The sequence below is a fragment of the Amborella trichopoda genome, chromosome 13, assembly GCF_054954075.1.
Source record: "Amborella trichopoda isolate Santa Cruz 75 chromosome 13, AtrichopodaSantaCruz75HAP2 v2.0, whole genome shotgun sequence".
Classification (NCBI taxonomy): Eukaryota; Viridiplantae; Streptophyta; class Magnoliopsida; order Amborellales; family Amborellaceae; genus Amborella; species Amborella trichopoda.
Window position 1 is genome coordinate 37,442,368 of NC_142348.1, and position 22,998 is coordinate 37,465,365.

Consider the following 22,998-nt stretch of genomic DNA (forward strand, 5'->3'; position numbering starts at 1 on the left):
TTCGTCTTGATAAGACGCACAACATATTAAAATTTGGGCTTGATTGACCCCTGGACAAAGAAGTTATGGCCTCCCAAATAATTCCCGTTTTCGAAAAACACAGTTTCTATAAATGGAAACTGGTTCATCAAGGCTGCACTGGAATAGTGTAAAAGCCACCCATTTTGGGTAAGTTGGGCTTAGAATGATCCAGAAGAGTCCAAATGAGCTAAAATTGATATTTGGTGGTTTTGGGCCCTCTGAATCCAATGGTGGTGGTATGGTACTCATTTGAGACCTTGACAGTATAACTCTAGTTATGAGTTACCTTTCAACATGCTAGGAACTGGCTTTGTGAACTAAATTTCGGTATGATCTGCTTTATCTTTGTCAGATCAAGACGAAACTTGGCCGGTATCCTTAGGTGCATCAAATGCTACCCCACATGCTTTTTGGGGCCGAACCGACACCTTTTCAAATTTACCCAAAATTAGGCTTATTCAATCAGTGCTCCTGCAGTCCACATGCATTTTTGGTACTCACGGGCCTAGTTTGCGACTGGCTCCTTCCTTATTTGCACGGAGATACAAGTGTGTCAAAAATACCCTTCAACACATATATGTAAGGATCTCTATTCTGTTTGGGTCGAATCTTGATTCGTATATAATAGGAATCTCGTTTCTTGCAATTTCCCTTACATAGATCTCGATTCCAATTTCTAACACTATATGGAATCTCAAGTGTTTTCAACAACTATGATTAATTATATATTCTTCATTGAAAGTTATAGTTTCTTTCTTACATATTTACTTGTTACTTGGTAAATTATGTCTTATAAGCTCGATTAAACTTGTCAACTATCACAATTTCTCTTTTGTGTATCTAAAAGATTATTATGTTGTGTGAAGATTGTGGTGGAATTGGTTATTTTATGTGAAAGTATATGCCTATATGGAGGTGGTTAGATTTTCATGGTATCATTAAGATGAGCAATAACACGGCTAACATAAGATCCCCTTCATCAAATTCTTATGTATTCAGATTTCAAGGGCTAACATTTTCTCCAAAATTAAGAAAACTAAATGCCCTTTTCATTTATGACAATGAGTAATTCTGAGTGAAGATTAGACTTTATTTGTTTTTTTTTTTTTTGCTTTTTCTTTTTTCTTTGCTATTATGATATGTATTCTATCTACTTCGTACCTCTTAGGGTTTACTGCACTCTTTGATTTTTGTCTGAACTATCATGATATGTCTGCAATTTAGTGTTTAACTTGTCTTTCTTTGACTGAGGACTACAAAGATGTCTTAACCTTATTAGCATGATTAACAGGTCTTGGTATGGTTTTGCCATTGTTTTCCGTCAATACCTTGCTGTCTCGCCTCTCTTCTGTCTTTCTTGGTTTTGCTCCAGCTTTCCTGCTTCTTTCTATCGGGTATCCTTCTCTCTAGACTTTGTAATTTTAAATTTCTGTGATTCATATGATGAAAATGTAATGTGACTTCTCCTTTATCTTTACTCATGATTATGCCTTGCAGTTATGAAGCTGTCTTCTATGGTGCCCTTGGACTTGTTCTGATGTCTTGGATACTTGTTGAATCTGCTATTCTCTCACTGAGCTCAAAGGCGGCTCCCACCCATAATGACAATATTGAGCTCAAGCTCAATCTCTATCGTCGTGATGATGAAAGATACCTACAGTTGTCAGATATGAGAGTACCACTATGCTTTGTAAGTACCATCTTTGCTCAAAACTTCCCCAATACCCTCTTTGTAATCTCCAAGTGTTCATTGTTATCCTCTATTTCCTATATTTGTTGATTTATTTAATGTGGTTATATCTTTCTTTGCTTGTATTAAATATTTGATGATTTTGTTTGATGCTCCAGCTGCTCCATTATGCTTTTGAACCAGAGTATTATTTGTTAAAATACAGTTGCGGATCTTGTCTATTCTAATATATAAAATCTAACACATCCATTTTTGTCTATTGCAGTTGGTCTTGTTCAACGTTGCATTTTTTGGGACTGGAAATTTTGCTAGCATTGCAAGTTTTGAGATTTCATCTGTTTACCGGTTTATAACGATCTTCAGTGTAAGTAATAAACTTTATACCCATGCATTGTTAGTTGGCTCTTTTTTATGTATTTATTTGGAAAATGTTTTTCGAGACATTCTCTAATTTTTGTTCTCTTTTTCTTTGCAGCCATTTCTGATGGCCGGGTTGCTTGTTTTCAAGTTGTTCATTCCATTTATGCTTGTCATGTAAGTCAAGGCTTCAAAGTCAAGGCTTCAATTTTCTCAGTCATTCTCAACTCTCCTATATGCTATGCCTCTTCTAGATTGGAAGTTTGGACACCAAGTTCGTTCTAGTTCCTTCTGAATTTTCTTACAATTGACAAGTATCTTAAGTAGTATGTGTGAAGAATCATGAAAATAACTTCCCATCATGGATATAAGGAATGGCTTTCGATGAAAATGCATGTCTTCTCCACTTGGGTTTCTTAAGTTCGGGCTCTAGAACCTCAGAATTATCTGCATAAGATGTTGCATGAGTAGGTGTTTTGTTGTATAAGATATTGTTGCTACATGTTCTTTTACACTTTTGATAGGGAAAAACTCTAGTTTGATAATTCCTTTATGGATAGATGTGACATGATTTCTTTCTTGAGAGACAGTCGTGAAAGGGGTTTCCAAACTTTATCATATTATACACACACATAATCGATAGGGTTTGGAATTTGTTTTTGTTGGGGACCACATAGCTGGGGTTTGAGTTTCCTGCCATTCTATTAATATAAATTGTATTTTACAGTGTGCATATGAAGCTCTCAGGATTGAACCCTATCAAGAGAGAAGCAAAATCCTTTGCCTTCCAAGTCTCTTAACAAAGAAAACTAATGATAATATAAACCTATGATTCAAAGAGTGAATCTTGGTTATGAATGGATGCAGTGTTGAAGAATTCGGATTTGGCTGCCTAGTTTCCTAAGAGGCCTTTATGGATGTGGGGTTCTAGGCACTAAGAATGATATTTGAGGAGTTGTTTTGAATACCAAACCCCCCAAATTGATCTTACAAACCATATTTTCAACCAAAAAAAAGGCAAACTATCGAATATGTGCTCTATGAGAAAGGTTTGTATGAGATACTCACCAATGCTCCACCATCACAGCCTAGAGGGAATGCATCCAGGCTACAAGATGCATATGCGAAGTGGGAGCAGAAAAATATTCTTCCTAGGCATATCTTACTCGTGGCTATTCATAACTCGTATGCTTCGAAGCATGAGACCATCAAGACCGCAAGATCTATGCATGAGAGGCTCGAGAAAGAATTTGTTGATCCATCCCTCCTGGGAAAGACTCTTGCAATGAAAGGATACAACGATTTAAAGATGCCCGAAGGAGGGAAGATTGCCGAACACGTGCACACTTTCTGAGCTTTGATTTTCGAATTAGAGACAATAGACATGCGACCCAATGAACCCATACAACTGGTTCACCTCTTGAATACTTTCCCCGCCTCATGGGAGGTATTTGTGGCATCTCTTGGTGCTAGAGGAGCTTGTGACCTTGAAAAATTACAAAGGGGGTTTATCCAATGTGTGTGTGAATCATGCATGCAAGGAAAAATGACAAGAAAAACCTCCACCAGGGCACAAAGAGCTTTTAACGTTTTGGAAATCATCTATAGTTGCATATGCGGTCCCATGAATGTGGCAACTAAGAGCCATAAAAGATACTTCATCACATTTATTGATGACCACACGTAATATGTTTATTAAGGTAAAATGTACTGGTAATTCCTAAATCATATAGTTACGAATGTTCATTTTATTAGCCTCTCTTTTTTAAGCGATGAGAAGTGTCCAGATTTCTCATTATTCTATTTGAAGTTGAAGCCTATCCATTAGTTTGACAACAAATTTGTTAATGACTGTATCCAGATTTCTCATTATTCTGTTTGAAGTTGAAGCCTATCCATTAGTTTGACAACAAATTTGTTAATGACTTTAAATAATTCCATTTTATTGGTATAGGTTGGGTTAAATTATTGCTAGATTCTATCATCCTAATGCCTTTGGTATAGGTTTTTGTCTTTAAAGCTATAAAGAATAGAGAATGGATAGAAATCACCCTAACTTGCTAAATAGTAATAGTTTGTGTAGTGGGTTGAAATGATTGAAGTATCAGATTATCTATTTTAATGATTGTGCGCCATATTTGCCTATTGCACTCAAAATCCGAAGCCCTAGACCGATTTAAGGAATATAAAGCCGAGGTAGAGAATCAAACAAACCAAAAGATAAAAGTCGTAAGGACAGATAGGGGTGGCAAATACTCCTCACAACTCCTCTAGGATTCATGTGTAGAGCATGGAATTTTATCTGTAGAGCATGGAATTATACATCAATATACCATGCCACATACATAGGCCTAAGAATTTACCCGATTTGGATCCAAAACCCAAATTTCAGATCTTGGTATGGATCCAAGATTTGGATTCGGATCCAAAATTTAGATCTGGATAGTAATTTGGATCGGATTTGGGTACAAGTGGATCTGATCTGGATCCGACCTGATTTCTTAAATAATATGAATATTATTTTTTATATATATAGTTAAATATTTATTAAATTATATATATAACATATAACTTTTTGAATTTTAGAATATCTAATCTAAATCCCATGTATAGCTTTCGGATCTGGATCCCATGTATAGTTTTTGGATCAGGATCTGCATCCGGATCTAAACATTCTGGATATGATCTGATTTGGATCCTACGCATATTGGGATCCGTATCCAGATCTGGGCAGATCCATACCCGAGTCGAAAAATTCTCAACCCCTACACATACACCCAAAAAAAACGGGGTAGCTGAGAGACGAAATAAGATCTTGGTAGAGATGGTGAGGAGTATGATGGGGCATGCTCAGCTCTCCCTAGAAGTTTGCAGAGAGGCAATATTAGCAGCAGGAGACATTCTCAATTGCACACCCACTAAAGCTGCTCCTCTTACTCCTCACGAGATATTTGTTGGTGTTGCCCCATCCCTTGAGCATCTAAGACTATAGGGTTGTTCAGCCCATGTCTTAGTCTTGTACCAACATAGGACCAAACTTGATCCCAAGACCATTACATGCATCCTTATTGGTTACCCAGACCACGGTAAGGGGTATCAATTCTACAACCTTGAGAATGGGGCTGTCATAAAAAGCGAAGACACCCACTTCTTTGTGGACGAGTTCCTTGAAGCAATAACTACTCACAAGAAGGCTGACCTCTATGATAAGGTTGTGTCTCGAGAACCCAAACCACAACCCTTAGGAGAAGCCAATGCATGAGAAGACAACCTGACTTCTTTACCTAGCTAGGGGAATACTATGAAAGAGTTGGGGATGAACCGGACCAAGAGCCAACCACATACAAAGAAGCTATAACCTGTCCTGAAAAGAACCATTGAGTAGAAGCCATGAATGAGGAATACAATTCCATAACCCAAAACGATGTCTGCGAACTAATATCTCTACCTCATGACTAAAAGCCCTATTGGGTGCAAATGGATCTTCAAGAAAAGCTAAACCTAGAGGGGAAACTAGAAATATAAGGCTAGCTAGTAGCCAAAGGGTTCACCTAGGAGGGGATTGACTATGATGAAACATTTTCTCCAATTGCAAAATTTCCATCCATTAGGATCCTGATAGCTATAGCTGCCCACTTTGATTTTGAAGTTCATTAAATGGATGTGAAAACAACCTTTTTCAATGGAAGAGATATACATAAAACAACCAAAGGGTTTGTAGAGAAAGGAAAGGAGAACCTAGTTTATAAACTTTGTAAATCCCTTTATGGCCTTAAATAATTATCGCAATAGTAGTACGTCAAATTTCGAGAACCTTTTCCAAGGCAGGGTTTACCTCGAATGAAAAAGACTATTGCATTTATAACAAGGTTAGTAGGAGGGATATCGTGTTTATATCGCTTTATGCGGATGATATGCTGATAGTTAGTAGCACAATGGCCCTTGTGTTGGAAACAAAAGAATTCCCTTCACGGCACTTTGATATGAAGGGCTTAGGGGAAGTTTCATATGTATTGGGCATCAAGATAACAAGAAATAGAGCAAACCGAACCCTATCAAGGCAGACAAAACGTATTGGAAATGTATTTGCCCAGTCAACCTATTGCAAAAGAGCACTAGAAAAGTTTGAAATAGATGAGTATAAGCTCATGTCTACCCATATTGACGAGAAGACAAAATTTAGTTAGCAAATGTGCCCTAATGACGATGACAAGAAAAAGACCATGGAAAGAATAACCTATTGCAGCATAGTAGGATATCTGATGTAAGCCATGTCAGGAACAAGATCAGACTTGTCCTTTGCCATGATTATGATGAGCCGGTTCTAATGCAACCTGGGGATTGAACATTGGAAGGCGGTTAAGAGAGTCCTTAGATACCTAAAAAGAACTGAAAATTATGCGCTCACATATGGAGAGGGATAAAAAATTGTTGTGCATGGTTATACATATGCGAGTTATCAAGGGGACCTCAATGATTTGAAATCCACATTTAGATATGTATTCATGCTTGGTGGAGGTGTTGTTTCTTAAAAATCATTGAAACAAGATGTTGTGGCCTTATCCACCATGAAATCAGAATACATAGCATGTCTTCTGGCAGCTAAGGAGGTTGTATGGATAAAGAAGTTCCTTAATCAACTACAATTCGAGCCTATGCGGTGCACATTTGTAAGGATCTTCTGGGACAATCAAGCCGCAATTTGTGTGGCTAAGGAGCCACGATTTCACAAGAAGTCCGAGCATATCAAGTCGTACTACTACCATGTTCGAAATAAAGTACGACTTGGAGAGATAGGGGTTACATATCTTCACACAAATGCAATGTTGGTAGACCCTTTGACAAAGTGGCTAGTAGCAAATGTTTTTATTGAACATGTATATGGGATGGGGCTGAGAGAGTGGGGAAGAGAGATTGTAAGGCCTTTAGAGGCCAAATGAGAGTTGTTGGGATTTTGTGGTCATTAAAGGCCTTACGAGAGCATGTAATGAATTTTATAATAATAGAATAATCAACTCCGATGGGAGTATGGTTCAGAGGTTGGTAACATTGATGCTAAGAGTCAGTCTACGCTTGACGAGCTAGGCCAAGTTGTTCTAAAACCCTATAGACCTGGGCACATAGCACAACCAAGAGTTTAAGCCATTGATGAGGTCAGAGAGATGCCCAGGGTAATTGGCCAAGGGACTTAGTGTCCCTTGTGTGCAATTGGTAGGTATGAAGGGGCAACAGCCAAATCCTCATCATGATCATCTCACGGCATGTACATATGATAGCCGTATTGGGAAGTGAATACCATTGAGGGTGTGACATATACATGTGCGAGAGATTGCCCCCATGCACTAATTACGACATGTGTGCACAGGTATGTGTGACTTAAGCGTGTCCCTAGGGGGAACCTGTAATTCATAGATTAAAACTATGTTCTCGTCACCTACTCACTGGCTTTAGTAGTCCAATTATGAACCCCTGTCATGGGAGCTATTGGGTTAGTTTGAGAAAGTGAGTATGGGACATGGTCACTAGAGGAGATGTAGTGGTTGCATTTTCCTTATTGAAGTTAGATCCAAATCCCATCAATAAATTGAAAATGTTTAATTTTATGTTAAATGATTTTTAGAATACTAATATGAATTTTTAGATAGCTTTCGATATTTTATTTTATCAAAATTGAATTTTAAAAGGTCGAAAATTGATTTTTTAGGAATTCAAATATTCAGAGAGAAAAATAAAATACTTATGCTTTTCTAAAATCATTTTTTGTTATTTTGAAATTTATTTAAGATTTGGGGGGCTCAAAATTCATTGGAGCCCACCACATTAAGCCCATTGAGATGGGGCGTGGGCCCACTATGACCTTCATAAGTGGGATGCCCTACTCTTTCCTTATTTTCTTGTAGTGTGGCTTGATGAAGAAGCCACGTAGGTTGATTTGAAATTTAAAAGAAAGATTTGTGAAAAGATGATGATTGCTTTCAAAATAGGAAAGTGTAGAGATTGATTGAAATTAATTAAAAAATACAAAGTATTTTTCTCTACACAAAATATTTGATGGGATTAGGTTAAAGAAGCCGAGGGGTAAGGTTCTGACACCTTCATTTAGATCATGATGACTGATCTACAGATTGTATGGCTAAGATCTCTCACCCCACAAGTCACCTATGATCTGCGGTCAAGATCTAATCTCTATAACGATGGCTAACCCTAATTCCCAAAAGACTCAAAGTTATATATTTTATATATATATATATATATATATATATATATATATATATATATTATATTGGGGGGTCCATTCTCTACACACCGAAATTGTTCATCTCTCTCTCTTCCTCCTCGGGTGGCACGTCACTCTCTCTCTACTATGATCTCTCTCTCTCACCCTCTCCAAAAGACAAAAGAAAAGAAGGGCCACGCCCCGTAGACAACAACAGAAGGGGGCACACCCCACATAGTTGCATCAAAAAGAGAGGCCTGATTTCCACATACATGCTCTTGCATTTTAAGAGAAGGGTTTGGCCGAACTTCTCATTTGTTGAGATTGAAGAAAGACAAATGATCGCATGCATCAATTTTGGAGGAGACCTGGTGTGGGGTGTACCAAGTTCATTGGGGGTAATCTTTCGGCAAACTACTGGATTTTGTTATATTGTGATTTTCTTGTTCCCAATCTCCATTTATGTATCTTTGATTATGTAATGAGAAAAGTTTTGAAAGGTGGCAGCAAGTGAAAATCCTTTTCTTGCTTTTTGTTTATTTTATTGAGTTGGAATTGTATTTCTTGGACATTTGTAAGTGTTCTAGCCAGTATTGCAAAAGAAAGTTTTAAACTATACATATTGTGCTAGATCACGACATCCACTTTCACTTTTCTCCCTTTTTAAGTGGCAAATATATTTTTTGCCCTTGACTGGAGGCATTTTTCCTCCCTCGCACAAACGGCATCGAGACGATAGCTAGGTGCTTACGCCCAGGTGCGCATCTAGGCGGCCCCTGAGTGCGTAGATGGTGTGGGCGCCTTAATGCCACAGTCGCCGGCCTAGGTCAATTCACTTCGGCTAGGCAGCCAGGCAGCGGGATTGTTCTACACTGATTGGAAGGATCCAACTAAGTAGGCTGCTTTGCATGCAAGCCTTCTGAAGTGGGGGCAAGATGGGCAAACTTGAGACAAACATGATTTTCTTCTTTATAAATAATATGAAGTTGGGAGAAGCCTTCCCTTTCTTGATAAATCTGATGTAGAACAACTCTGAATCCTTGTTAGTCCTAACCGAGAAAGTAGCAAAAGCTAAGATAAAATTACTCAAAAAAAGCAGAAAGCATGCATATGATCTCTAAAAATTCCTTTAAAAACAGTCTTTGAACATTACTTGAGGATCCATGTCCAGCTTGATAAAGTTCTGGTCTTCTGGTTTCCATCGTAATTTCTGAATAGAGAGCACCGGCAGTGGATGAATATGAAATATGAAGCTTGTCAAAAAAAACAAAAAAAAAAAAGATCTCATATGATAAATAGATCTCCAAAAACTTGGGTAGACAATGGGGAAATCCACTTGCTTTTTCAATAGTAACAACCTGCTTGCATTTTCTAAATCCTCCAAAAGGTGTTCTGATGCAAGGATGTTTTATATTGGATCACTTGCTCTTAAAGATAAGCATGTTCCTCTATTACCAGAATCACCAAACCATAATGGGGTTTGTCAGTGAACCTTAATTCTTGGAATTCATTGCCTTTTAAAATGAGTGAATAACCTATCCTCACATTCATGAATAGAGTTTCCAAAGAAGTTGAATGTTAAAATTCAGATCTGCAAAATAATACATTTTTTAGTGATTAGAGTACAATGCGAGGTGGGTGGTTCTTAAATAAGGCTCGCAAGGTCCACCCTATACATGAGCCGAAATTTCTTGAATGGTATGATCACGGCTGTAATGAGGCGAAAAATTATTTGTTGGTACAATTTTCTTATGTGCATCAAGACATAAATTTGACCAGCATTCACAGCAATCAAGGAGATAACACTCAAGGAACTGTGTCAATGATGCTAAGTCTCCTTATTTTGTTATCCTTTACTGAATTGCTTTCTCTACATTATTAACTTCTCCGTATTCCAGATATTTTCAAAATACTTTAGAAGCATTTCTTTGTAATGGTCTTATACATTGCTTGGTAGCTTATCTTTGTTTATTTGTATGGCTTTACAACTTGAGAACATTTGCTTTGTCTGATGTGCAGATGTGTATTCAGTGCAATTACAAAGCTAATGAGGCTTCCACGTTTAGGGTGTTATTTCCTAGTTATCGTGTTCTCAGATGTCATGACCATTCATTTCTTTTTCTTGGTATGTATACTCTTACTGATTTCCAGAATTTACTTTAAATTTGATGCAAAGCATGTTTCACACCCTTTGTTGTAAAGAGAAGGATATCATCGTTAGGAGTTTGGAAGAACAGAGAATTTAGCATTACATAATATCATATTGAGGATTTTGAGCATTATTGATACAAGGAATAGAAGAACCAAAACAATGAAATTAATATTTTGATATAGAACATGCAATAGTCGATGGCAAATTCTTCCAAAAGGTTTCATTCATAAGCTGGTACAATATTGCTCATGTAGTTTCTTCACTAATTTGAAAAGACGGTTACATATGGGCTTGACATATCTAATGTCCAGCTTGCATAATTTCTTAAATAAAGATGTCAGTCTAAACATCATCTCCTAGTGAAATATCATCTCATAGACTCCTAGTGACCTAATTGATTCTCTTAGATACCACTTCATGATTTGAGTGAGGCTATCAGGGGCAACATAATAATGTTGTGATGTATGGTAGTATTATTTTTCTTCTATATCAGTTCTGCATTTCTAATTTGTCTGAGGGCATCTTTGTAAATCTACAGTATACTAATGCCATTTTAATTATGGAAAAAGTTTATATAAGTGTGAGGCTCTAAACAATCAAATTGGGGCGCACCTCAAAAATTTCACTAGAAGAGGTTGTTTTGATACCCAAATATTCTCAAATTGATCATCTCGACCTCAAGATGCAGGGACATGAGAAAAAAATGGATTTCAAGTTTTGGAAATAGTGCATCTTGTAATGCATTTTTGGACTGTCAATATACAAGATTTTCAAGTTTTCATAGATCTACTCGATCTACACTGTTTTTTAAGCTTAAAATTTTTTAATTAGAGATGAAAATATATTTTAAGGCTATCACAAAGATTTCGAGTAGTAAAACCACATTTCTCAACACTATTTGAAAGTGCTCTTTACTGTGATTGTTTAGAGCCTTGGTTTTATACAAACCGTAACCTTTAATTATATAGGTTGTATATGCATCTCATAGAAGTTCTTTCTTATCCATGTATACATCAATTTACCCCTAAATCTTGAATCTCTTGCGTATATATTTGAATTATTTGCCTCTTGTCATTTTATATTGTATTTAACGCATTCAATTATATTGTTTGTAACAATTATTCAGGTAGAATTTCTTTTGAGCTCAAATCTAAATGAAAGCATGCCAATTTGATTGAAATCATTGAGTCCATCATTTCTTCCAACAATGAAAATGTTCAAGTTTACAAGGTCTCCTGGGCATTGGGATGAGACCATTTCTATGTATTGTGAATGATTATGATGAACATGTGTTAGAATGGGTTCCATGAAAAAAAAAAAAAAAACCAGATTAGTTTTTAAGACCTGTTACATCCCATGCCTATTGTAATTGTGAAGAAGCTCGTATCTCAAGCTTCTCATTATTTTGTTGTAGCTCTCTGTGGTGGCAATTGTTGGCAGTAGCGTTGGTAGATAGAACAATGTTGCATTCTGGGTTTTCACCAACAAAAACGAGTGAAGATATTTTAATGGTACTGAGAAACCATTGCCTTCTGACAGCCGACAATGCTTTCCAATAGTCACATCTAAGCGTGTCTTTAACCCCAAAAACACAAATAATTTGATCAATAGCTGTAAAAACCGGTAGAAGTCAGCTGCATCCGCTTCCACCCTCATGCTGGTCATTGTGTCCTTTTGTGGTTTCCAATGTTCAAGAAAGTGCAGGCGCCCGCCTAGGCATTTTGGGTGCATGGCCGCCTAGGCGCCCAAGAACAGCGTACCCTCACCAAAATTAAAATATCATATAATTAAGATATATAACATATTAATATCATTAAGATGTTAGTTTTAAAACAGTAACTTAATTTTACTTTGCAGTAAGACTTAAATGAAGATATATAAGATTTTAGTTTCACTTTCACATAAGACTTAACTCATTAAGATATCACATAATTATTAATTTATTAGATAAAGTAAATAAAAAATAATAGAATATCAAAACATGACACATTGTACAAAAAAGGAATCAACTATTCATAAAAATATGATATATGCCCAATTTCATCGTCCAAATAAGGAAAAATTCAATTAATCACAAGAAAAATCAATTTTTCGAGTACAAATATGTAGACATATTGTTAAAGAAAAAACCGTAAAAGAAGAAACAAACAAGTCACAAAATAATAGTTGTAGCAAAATCAAATCGAAACCTCTTTTCGAATATGATAATACTTTAAAAATATCAAATTCAAATCGATGTCGGCACAAACCTCGTCTACTGGATCACCAAAAGTCCTCAAAATTGACTACTAGAAGCTCCAAATCCACCCACGAACACAAAATTGCCTTTGTGTTGGGAATCTAAAACATAAAAATTTTATCGATCTTTTGATAAATCACAAAAGAGTGGTTTTTTAGGAGTTTTTCTCTTCCTAAAAGAACGCACGGTTTTGGTTTTGGGGTTTAGAATACCCCCCAAAACCCTTTTCCCCCCTTTTTAGGGGGCAGAAATGACTTTTTTTCCCCTTGCCAAGACCCTTATCTGCCTCTTTTGCAAGTTGTCATGAGGCGACACCTAGACGCAGGACGCCTTACAGTCTTGCCTAGCTAGCGCCTAGTCGTTTTTTAAATGTTTTGGTGGTTTCATCTATGGCTTGGCCAAACTCTGCTCAAGGACTGATTCCCCCATCTTTTTCGATTCGAGAGAACCCCACATACCATGGTAGTCAATTGCTTCCAAACTTTGACCCACAACAGAGTGGCATCCGAGATTTAGAAGACCTCTTTTGGACCTTGAAATCCCTGGATTTCAGGCTCTATCCTCCCTCTTATACTCCACCTTCTTATGTTTTTAGGGGAACGATAAGATGATCTGGTCCCCTCCCCCCTCTGGCATCTTTTCTATATCCTCTTTCTACAAAACCCTCCATTCTCACCCCCTTACCACCCTCATTCCCTCTACTATGGCTATGGCCTGGCTCTTACTCGTCCCTCCCAGGAGCCAAATGTTCAATTGGATCACCTTCTCTGGAAGAGCTTTGAATGTTGATCACCTCAAAAGAAGAGGCCTCCAGCTACCCAACAGGTGCACTATGTTCCTAGAGGAAGAGGAAACCAATGCGCACTCTATCGAGGCATCTGCTTCAGCTCTTCGGTTGGTACTGGGTGCCATGTCCACCATCCCTAAACTTGTCCAGGCCTTCTTCTCCCCTCTGTGGCCTAGACTGGATATTCTCCTTTGGCGTGCAGCCGTAGCCACTACACTCTGGGTCATTTGGCTAGATCGCAACAATCACACTATTTGAGGGGAGAAGACGCAGTAGCTGGCCCTTTTCGACAAAGTCAAATCCTTCATTATTTTCTGGGCCAAGAACCACCAGCTCTTCAAGCACTGTCCATACTTGGACTTCCAACTAAACTGGAGGAACTTACAGTCCCTTAGGATAGTTCGCATCTCTTGTTTTGCATCTCTTGCTTGCCTCTATGGAGACCCCTGGAACAGGGCCAAGTCAAACTTAACTTCGATGATTTCTCCCTTGGCAACCCGGGCCATGCTGGTAAGGGGGGCATCTTCATAAATTCCGGTGGCACCACCTTACTTTCATTCTTGCATATCGTTGGCCTTAGCAACTCCATGGTGGCCGAAGCCCTAGCTCTCCTGGTGGAACTTCGCTATTTCAACCCTTCTTAGGTTACAACTCTAGGAATCGAGGGGAATTCCAAGAATGTCATAGTTTGGCAATCTAGATCATCCCTTTGCCCATGGAGATTGGAGCGCATCTGTGATGAGATTTTCCACCTTCGCAGCACTGCGCACGTGCTTTGTCAGCATACATGGAGGGAATTCAGTGCCGTGGCAGACTCCCTCGCTAAGGCACCTCACAGCAGAACACAGGAGACATTCAAGCACCTTTTTGATCTCTAGACAGCACATTTTGACTTTACTTTCATTACCTTAGCATATATAGCATTTATTGGTCCCCTTAGGGGTTTTGGATATACGAACACCCGGTCTGTGGGTGGTTCATTTTTTGTACATCTTCCGTATCAATACAACAATTAACATTTTCACCGACAAAAAAAAATAAAGCGGCTAGAAGTTATTGCACCAAGTTGGTGATCTCTTAGCATTGGTGGTTGTCCCCTCTCTATTATCAACTAGTAATTTAAATTTTTCATCTTACAAGAATGGAGGTTTCTCTCTTGCTTCATTACCTCGTGGTAGCCATGAAATCATCCATCGGTCTTTGGAGAATGAGCATTTGTAGTTTTTGGCTTATTATTGAATATAACCTAAGACTGCATCCATTTTGTCGCCATAGCTAAGAACATAAACTTAAATGTTCACTAAATTAATCACATATATACTACATCTATGTCAAGAATTATATTGTCGTTAAAGAAATAACTCGATGTGATTTCACAGGTACGAAATACAGGTAGCTGGATGGAGATTGGTAACACCATTAGCCATTTTGGAATCATGAGTGCTCAGGTTGTATTCGTGCTACTACTTTTTGCCCTCACCAATGTTTACACAAAAAACATTGAAATCAGTTCACCCCATTACTCGTCTCACAAAGTGCTTTAGTCAAATCATCTTGGGTACCATATCTTACCCATCATTTGTATGCGGCCTTGCTTTGCTGATATTCAAAAATCTGTTGAGGGACATGGTTGTCATGTTCCATTTATTGGAATTTGCCACAGCACGTAAGCGGGTTGCAAAATTTTGTTACGTAAGCGGGTTGCAAAATTTTGCTACGGAATTATTTGTTATTTTTTTCAGTTATGGTAGTAAATAGGTTTTGAAGAATTATGTTATGATTCTCACATTTTTGACAAATGATTAATTGCCTGCCTAGCTGAGCAAGCAGGGTGTCTTACTGTTAGATCATCTCTCCTCTCATCATCTCTCTCTCTCTTTCTCTCGGCTAGCTGTTTGGCATTTCCTCCAAGAAATAGTACTGCACAAATTTTCACGATTGCTGCCTCCCTCCTCTACCTCCGCTTCCATGATTGTTTCATGTATATATATATATATATGCAATGATTTGATGCAACTGGTGTATCATAATATGATGCAACAACCTTAAAAAACTAACTTATAGCTATTTGTGTTATTCAAATTTTAAAATATACGCTCTTTTCATTTTAATGAACAATCACAAAAAAAAAAAAAAAATTGAAAGCACAATCTAAAAAGTAATTTTTTAGTCCAATTAACATAGGCTGTTCATTTTAGTGAGAGGTTTAGATCTAGCCCTTAGAAGGATTTTTTCTTTTGCAAATTTTTTGGATGTTAAAAACAAAAAAAAATAATTGAGTTTATAAAAACCAAGATCTTGAAATTCACAAAATGAATGGTCTAGATTCATTTTTGAAAGGAATTGACTATATCTAGGGTTCAAATTGAACTTTTTTTTTAGGGGGGATTAATTATTGAGATGAAGAGAGTGTGTGCACAATTTGAGGTCATACAAATATCACAAATATGGTTTTTTAGAAGTGTCGTTGCATTATATTATGATACAACCGTTGCATTGGATCATTGCTCATTATATTATGATACAACCGTTACATTGGATCATTGTTTATATATATATATATATATATATATATATATATATGGGTTTTTCTAGAATTCACCGTACTAATGGTGATTTTAAAATAATTTACTCCAAATTTGTGGACAATAAATTGCTTTTTTTTATCACAATTACGTCAATATCTTATTTTCTATCAAATTAAGCAGGGGCATACGAGGGATTACACCCTACGGTAAAAAAAACCACGGCCAATATTTCTCCCGCTTAGATCTCTCTCCATGCGACTCTCTCAACTGTGAATGGGGTCTCTCTCTACAACTGTCATAAGTTAGCTATGAATGGGGTTCGAGAGAGAGAGGGGGCCCAAGCTTCCAAGGTAAGGGAGAGGGATGGAGGGCTGCAAAGCCTTGCTGTAAATGGGTTAGAGAGAACCCCAAGTTTCCAAGACGAGAGAGAGAGAGGGCTGCAAAGCCCTGCTATGAATGGGGTTAGAGAGAGAGAGAGAGAGAGCCCCAAGCTTCTAATACAAGAGAGAGAGAGGGCCCCAATCTTCTAATACAAGAGAGAGAGGGCCTCAAAGCATCGCTGAAATGGGGTTAGAGAGAGAGCCTAAACTTTTAAAACAAGAGAGAGAGATAGAGGGCTGCAAAGTCCTTGCTGTAAATGACTGAAGCCCTGCTGTAAATAGGGTTAGAGAGAGAGTCACAAGCTTCCAAGACGTGAGAGAAAGAGAGATAGAGGGCTGTAAAGCCCTGCTATGAATGGGGTTGGAGGGAGAGGGAGGGCCCTAAGCTTCTAAGATGAGAGAAAGAGAGGGGGACTGCAAAGACCTGTTGTAAATGGGCTTAGAAAGAGAGAGGGGCCCAAGCTTCCAAAACAAGAGAGAGATTAGGGGCTTCGAACAAGAGACTTTTGGGACTTCCATGAAACGGAGTTTTTGGGGGTTCTTTACAGGAGAGTGGGAGAGAGAAAGGGGGACAGTGGGGGCTCCGTAGGAGGAGAGAGGTCTTCTATTGAAATTACATCCCATACCCCTTTTTAATATGATGAGATGAAATATATTCATGTAATTTGATTGTTTCAAAGGCAATCTATTGCCCAATATTTTGGAGTATTCTAAAATCACTTTCGGTATGATGAATTTTAGAAAATCTATATATATATATATATATATATATAAAAAGAGAGAGAGGGGGGTTATGTTATGGTGCTCACACTATGGAGTAATTTATCATTGTACTAACAAATTTTGGACACTTCTATACCATTGTTTTGTACATAGAGTAGTTTTTAATAGGGGTATTTTTGGTCATTACGAGATATGTGATATTATCCACGTGGGATGTGGCATCACCTACATAGAGCACACTAGTGGCATTTAATGTTTCATGTCGATGATGTCACACCCTATGTGGAAGACATCACACTTTTCATAATGATAAAAAATACCCTTATAAAAAATAAGCTTCATGCATAAAACAATAGTATCTAACTGTCAAAATTTGTTAAATATAATGCTAAATTATTCCACAGTGTGAGCATCCTAACATAATCCATATATATATATATATATATATATATATATATATATATATATATATATATATATATATATATATATATATATATATATATCAATGATTCAATGCAACGGTTGTATCATAGTATAATGCAACGACATTTCTAAAAAACCATGTTTGTGGCTTATGTATAACCAAAAATTTTACACACACACTCTCTTCATCTCAATAATCAATTCTAAAAACAAAAAAAAAGTTCAATTTGAACCCTAGATATGGTCAAAATAAGTCCCGTCCAAAAACGAATCTAGACCATTCATTTTGTAAATTTCAATATCCTAGCTTTTATAAACTCAAAATCAATTTTTTTTTTTTTTTTTTTACATTGTTCATCTAATGATAATAAAGCCATCTAAAAAAATTGGAAATGAAACAAATCCTTCTAAGGCCTAAATGATCTAAGCATCTCACCAAAACGAACAGCCTATGTTAATTAAGCTAAAAAAATACTTTCTAAGTTGTGTTTTCAAATTATTTTTTTTTGTGATTATTCATTAAAATGAAAAGAGTGCATATTTCAAATTTTGGATAAAACAAATGGTCATAAGATAGTTTTTTTAAGGTGGTTGCTTCAGTTTTTTTAAGGGGGTTGCTTCATTTTACTATACAACAGTTGTATAAAATCATTACCCATATATATATATATATGGGATTTTCTAGAGTTAACAATCTCTCAAATAACATAGATTCTAGTTAGAGACACTTGTGAACCACATTTTTTCTTTTACTGTCTCTATATTACTTGAAGACCAAAGGATACATAAGAGCCCTTTGAATTTTTACTTCCAAATTTAAAAAAAAAAAATATTTTAATAAAAAAAAATTTTGAATTTTGGAATTTAAAGCTCTCACTAACGTACCTTCCTATTCTCTCTCTCCTTATTGTCCCCCATTCTATCTCTCGATCTCTCTCCTTGCCCTCCCCCATCCTCGCTCTCTCTTGACCATAAACAAAAATGCCCCCGCAAACATGGAAGAGATGGGTGATCAGCATTTTGGTAGAGATTTTTCTTATGTCTCTCTCTCCCTTTGCTGCTCCAAGGTCATTGCTTGCATACGGGATCAATCACACAAGGCAGGGATAATCTCCCCTTGCTGCTCCAAGGCCATCGCTTGCATATGGGGATCAATCACACAGAGTGTGGATAAAGGTTCTTTATTAAATGCAAAACTTTCAGAAAAATCAGTGAGTGATTGGGCAATCACTTGAGATTGTTTTGGACTTAGTTTCGGAGATTTTTGGGCAAGTAATACAGGATTTCAAGGATAGATATAAATTAAAATTTTATTTTGCTGCAAGTGAAGGGGATCACAGACGCCTCTCTCTCTCTCTCCTTGCTGCTCTGAGGCTCTGATAAGGTGTGCAGCAAAATTGAGCAGGGTTGGACCCTACAACTCGAATGCCCACCTGGCCAATCCATATCGGCTGTTGAGTTTACCTTGAAGTCCAACGTGGGTATTTCAAAGAGGATAGTTGCGACATTGAGAGTGCCCCAAGATCATTGAATCAGCATAAAAAGCACCCCAAGATCATTTCAACAGACATCGCATATGGAAGAGCTTAGTTTTAAATGAAATTTCATCATTAAATGCCAAAATGAAAAAACACCCACAAATTTACCAAGGTTGAACCCTGCTTCCTGCCCCACAAATTTTCCAAACGAATTTATAGAGAAAAATGGCTTCAAAGATATCATAATTTAGAAATGAGAAAACTAGGGATTTCAGTCTACAAAACATAAAGACTCTACCTGAAAAGTGTGTAGTAAATAAAAGACAACTATAAGCCTCGAGAGGATAGGGAAGATGAACAAGTTATTTCTTCACAGACAGAGAGAGTAGGGAGGGGCTTTTGCGCCCTGAGTATTTTTATTAGAAAGAGAGAGACGGCAGGGTGAGAGAAGGGAGGGAGTTTTGCGCAAGAGGTTAAAATTTTTAAATTTCCCTCGGTTTTTATGTTTTTTAGAAAATCATTGACGAAAGTGCCATTTTATTTAAGGTTTGTCACAATGAAATATAGGGGTAGTAAAAGAAAAAATGTGGTTTACGGGGGTCTCTAACTGAACCTATGTTATTTGGAAGTTGTTAACTATATATATATATATATATATATATATATATATATATATATGTGGAAGATGCTACAGTACGTCGATTCGTGTACCGCTATAGTAAACGCCCGACGGCCCAGATCAAATCTAAGCCGATCTAACAATCACGGATGTCGGGTAGTGTTTGAATTTTAATTTTTTTTCTACAAATACAAATAATTTAAAATTTTAGGTGTCTGTTCTTCAAAAATAAGTAAATTTACGAAAAATATGAAAAAAAAAATTTACATGAAATAAATTGATCAAAATACCCCCGAAAAGTTTTGGGGCATTTTGGTTAATTTTATTTTTGTGAATTATTTTTTTTTATAATTTTATTAGGTGCGCATTGATGAGTAGAACACACACCTAAAATTTCAAGTAATTTGGATTTGTAAAAAACAAATTAAAATTCAAACACTTTTGAACAACCGTGATCGTCAAATCGGTCCAAATTCGGTCTAAGCCATTGGGCGTTTACTTTAACGGTACGCACATGGGCGTACAAGAAATTTTTCCATCCATATATATATATATATATATACTACAAAATGCCTATAGGCGAAAATGAACAGTAATTTCGCCTAACTCTTATCACCATCCAAACTTCATCGCACGGTTACCTTTTTTCGGTATATAGACACTGCATACTTTTTTTAGAGCCAATATGTCTAGTTCTATTACTTTTATTTCAATGGAAAACTAACTGGGTGAAGTTTATATATGTTGTCTATGTTGCATCTGCTGCATTTTATTCATGAGCAATAGACTATCGTTGGCAATAAATCAAAATTATGTAAGAGTAGAGTCGTTACTTTGAGTGGCTCCTAGTCACCCTAAGATTCATTCAAGAAGTCATCGGAGTCATCGTATTCCATTTAAAGTCCTTCATGTGGACGTGGCTGCTTAGCTAGAAGTGGATGTGACTATGGAGGAGCTAAAGGTTGCAGTTTTTTCTCTAGTAGGGGATATGGCACCAAGGTCGGATGGCTTCCTTATGTGTGTTTTTTCATAGATTTTGGTATATGCTCTATGAGGAACTATTAGGGATGGTACGTAGCTTTTTGATAAGGGGAGAATTATTCAAGGGGGTCAACTTAACTTTTATTGCCCTTATTCCTAAAAAATCTATTATTGTGGAACTTTCAGATATCAGGCCTATTAGTTTTTTGACCAGTTTGTGTAAAATTGATCCTAAGACTTTGACGAAAAGGCTTAAGAAGGTGTTGAGGTGTGTTATATCTGGACCTCAAGCGGCCTTTATCCAAAATAGGCTGATAACTGATAGTGTGCTAGTGGCTCAAGAATGTATCCATTTTAAAGTTGAAACCAAAGAACTAGGTGTTGTGATCAAATTGGATATGAAAAAGCCTATAATAGGGTTGAATGGAGCATTCTCTTAGAAGTTTTGAAGAGGATGGGGTTTGTGGAGAAATGGTGTAACTGGATTTATGGTTTTTTATCCTCTATGTATTTCATCGATAGGTGCTCGAAAGGATTTTTTAAATCCTCTAAAGGTTTTCGTCAGGGAGATCCTTTCTCGTCTTTTCTCTTCACCATCTATGCGGAGTGTTTCAGTATTGTGATAACTAACGTGGTCAATAAATGCAATTTCTCAAGCTTTCCTATTGGTCAGGGTGGACTGATATTTACTGAGGCTAAGAAGGAGTGTATTGAAAATATTAATAGGTTTTTAAAGTGTTGTGAAATGGTTGTGGGGCTAAAAGTTAATATTACAAAAACATCTCTGGTTGAAGTCAAATGTAGTGTGGAAATGGTTGAGGATCTGGCTCTGACTCTTGGATGTAAAGTTGATAACTTTCCCATTACTTATCTTGGGCTGCCAATTTCTGATATTAGATTTCTCATCTCAATTTGGGATAAAGTGATTCAGCATGCTCAAGTGAAGTTGGATTTATGGAAGCTCAAGTATCTGTTTCTTGGGGGAAGAGTAACTTTGTTAAGATCTTGCATGGAAAATTTACCTATCTATCAAATGTGCCTCTTGAAAATCCCAACAGGTGTGGTCAAGAAAATCGAGAGAATGATGTGTAATTTCATATGGAGTTCTTTTGGGGAGGATAAAAAATACCGCTTGTTAAGTTGGGATAGGGTATGTACCCCTAAATGTGAAGGGTGCTTAGGCATTCGAAGAATGTCTCTGATGAATGAGGCTTTATTAACTAAATGGTGATGGTGTAGTTTGTTTTTTAAATATCAGCAGTGGTGTAAGGTACTTATAGCCAAATATGGTGTCAATGGCTTTGGAGTCTAGATTGGAGGAGGCAGAAGAAGTATATCAAGGTCTGTTTTTTGGAGAGACACCTTTTTATGTAAAGCGTATCTTCATATAGATATCCGGTGGTGTGTGGGGAGTGGATCTCAAGTTTCCTTTTGGCATCAGAAGTGGATAGGTAATTGTCCATTGGCTGGGCAAAATAAGGTTTTGACCATAGATAATCTCATCAAGAGAGGTAAGGTTTTGTCCAATGTGTGCTTGATGTGTAAAGAAGATGGTGAACATGTTTCACATCTTCTTGTTCATTGCCACTATGCTTCGAAAATTTGGGAATTCTTTTTTTATGTGTTAGGATTCAGGGTGGCTTTACCTCAGAATATGAGGGGTATCACTTCACAGCTGATGTTTTCCGCCTTACCAAAGTTGGGGTCTATTTTGTGGCAAATTGTTAGACGAGCAATGTGTTGGGATATATGGAAAGAGCGTAATCAACGCATCTTTGAAGGGTTTGCCCTCTCCTGTGATTGTCTCCTTAAGTGTATATTGCATACCACTTCGACTTGGCTTTCTGTCACTAATGAAGGTAGGGGTGTCACTGAGATTGATGTGCGTTTAAACTTAGTAAACCTTGCTTTCTCTAATGTGGTAAGGACAATACCTGTCGGTCAATGGTTACCTCCTATTCAAGGATGCTTAAAGATAAACTTTGATGGTAGTTCCCTCGATAATCCGGAAGAAGCTGGTATTGGAGGAGTAGTGAGAGACTGGACATGAACAATTATTCTCGCATATGCTAGACCTATTGGATATGCAACTGCTAATCTCACGAAGTTCTTAACTTTGCTCAGAGGACTATTGTTCATTAAATCTATGAACTTGGGGAATTTCATCATAGTTGAATGTGATTATTTAAATGTGATAAGATGGTGAGAGTTCCTTGGATGCTTCGGTCTATTTGATGGATTTGGCGGGGGTGCTATCGATATCGTTTCATCATGTGTTTAGAGAGTCCAATGGTATTGCTGATGTTTTAGCCAAGAGAGGTGTTTCGCTTGAGTCTATCCCTATCCTGCATGATGTAATTCCTAAATGATGTAATTCTGGTCTTTATTTGGCAATAAAAT

The 22,998-nt window shown here is 37.1% G+C and overlaps 1 protein-coding gene across 10 annotated transcripts in view; it reads left to right on the plus strand.

The window, feature by feature from the left end:
- Positions 1-15,308, plus strand: part of LOC18446357 (sulfatase and phosphatidylinositolglycan class N domain-containing protein) — an 84,592-nt gene extending 69,284 nt beyond the window's left edge. For 7 of the 10 annotated variants that reach the window (XR_016047181.1, XR_016047183.1, XR_016047185.1 and 4 more), the window contains 6 exons: positions 1,313-1,415; positions 1,519-1,711; positions 1,977-2,075; positions 2,187-2,245; positions 10,305-10,410; positions 14,843-15,308. Coding sequence is in view for 4 of the 10 variants with exons in the window: in XM_020674961.2 (XP_020530620.1) it covers positions 1,313-1,415; positions 1,519-1,711; positions 1,977-2,075; positions 2,187-2,245; positions 10,305-10,410; positions 14,843-15,007 (725 nt within the window). In the remaining 6 variants the exon portion in view is untranslated. Of the gene's footprint in view, positions 1-1,312; positions 1,416-1,518; positions 1,712-1,976; positions 2,076-2,186; positions 2,343-10,304; positions 10,411-14,842 lie in introns of all 10 variants that reach the window. The other 3 variants (XR_016047180.1, XR_016047182.1, XR_016047184.1) reach the window with 1 other exon arrangement.
- The last annotated feature ends 7,690 nt before the right edge of the window (positions 15,309-22,998 follow it).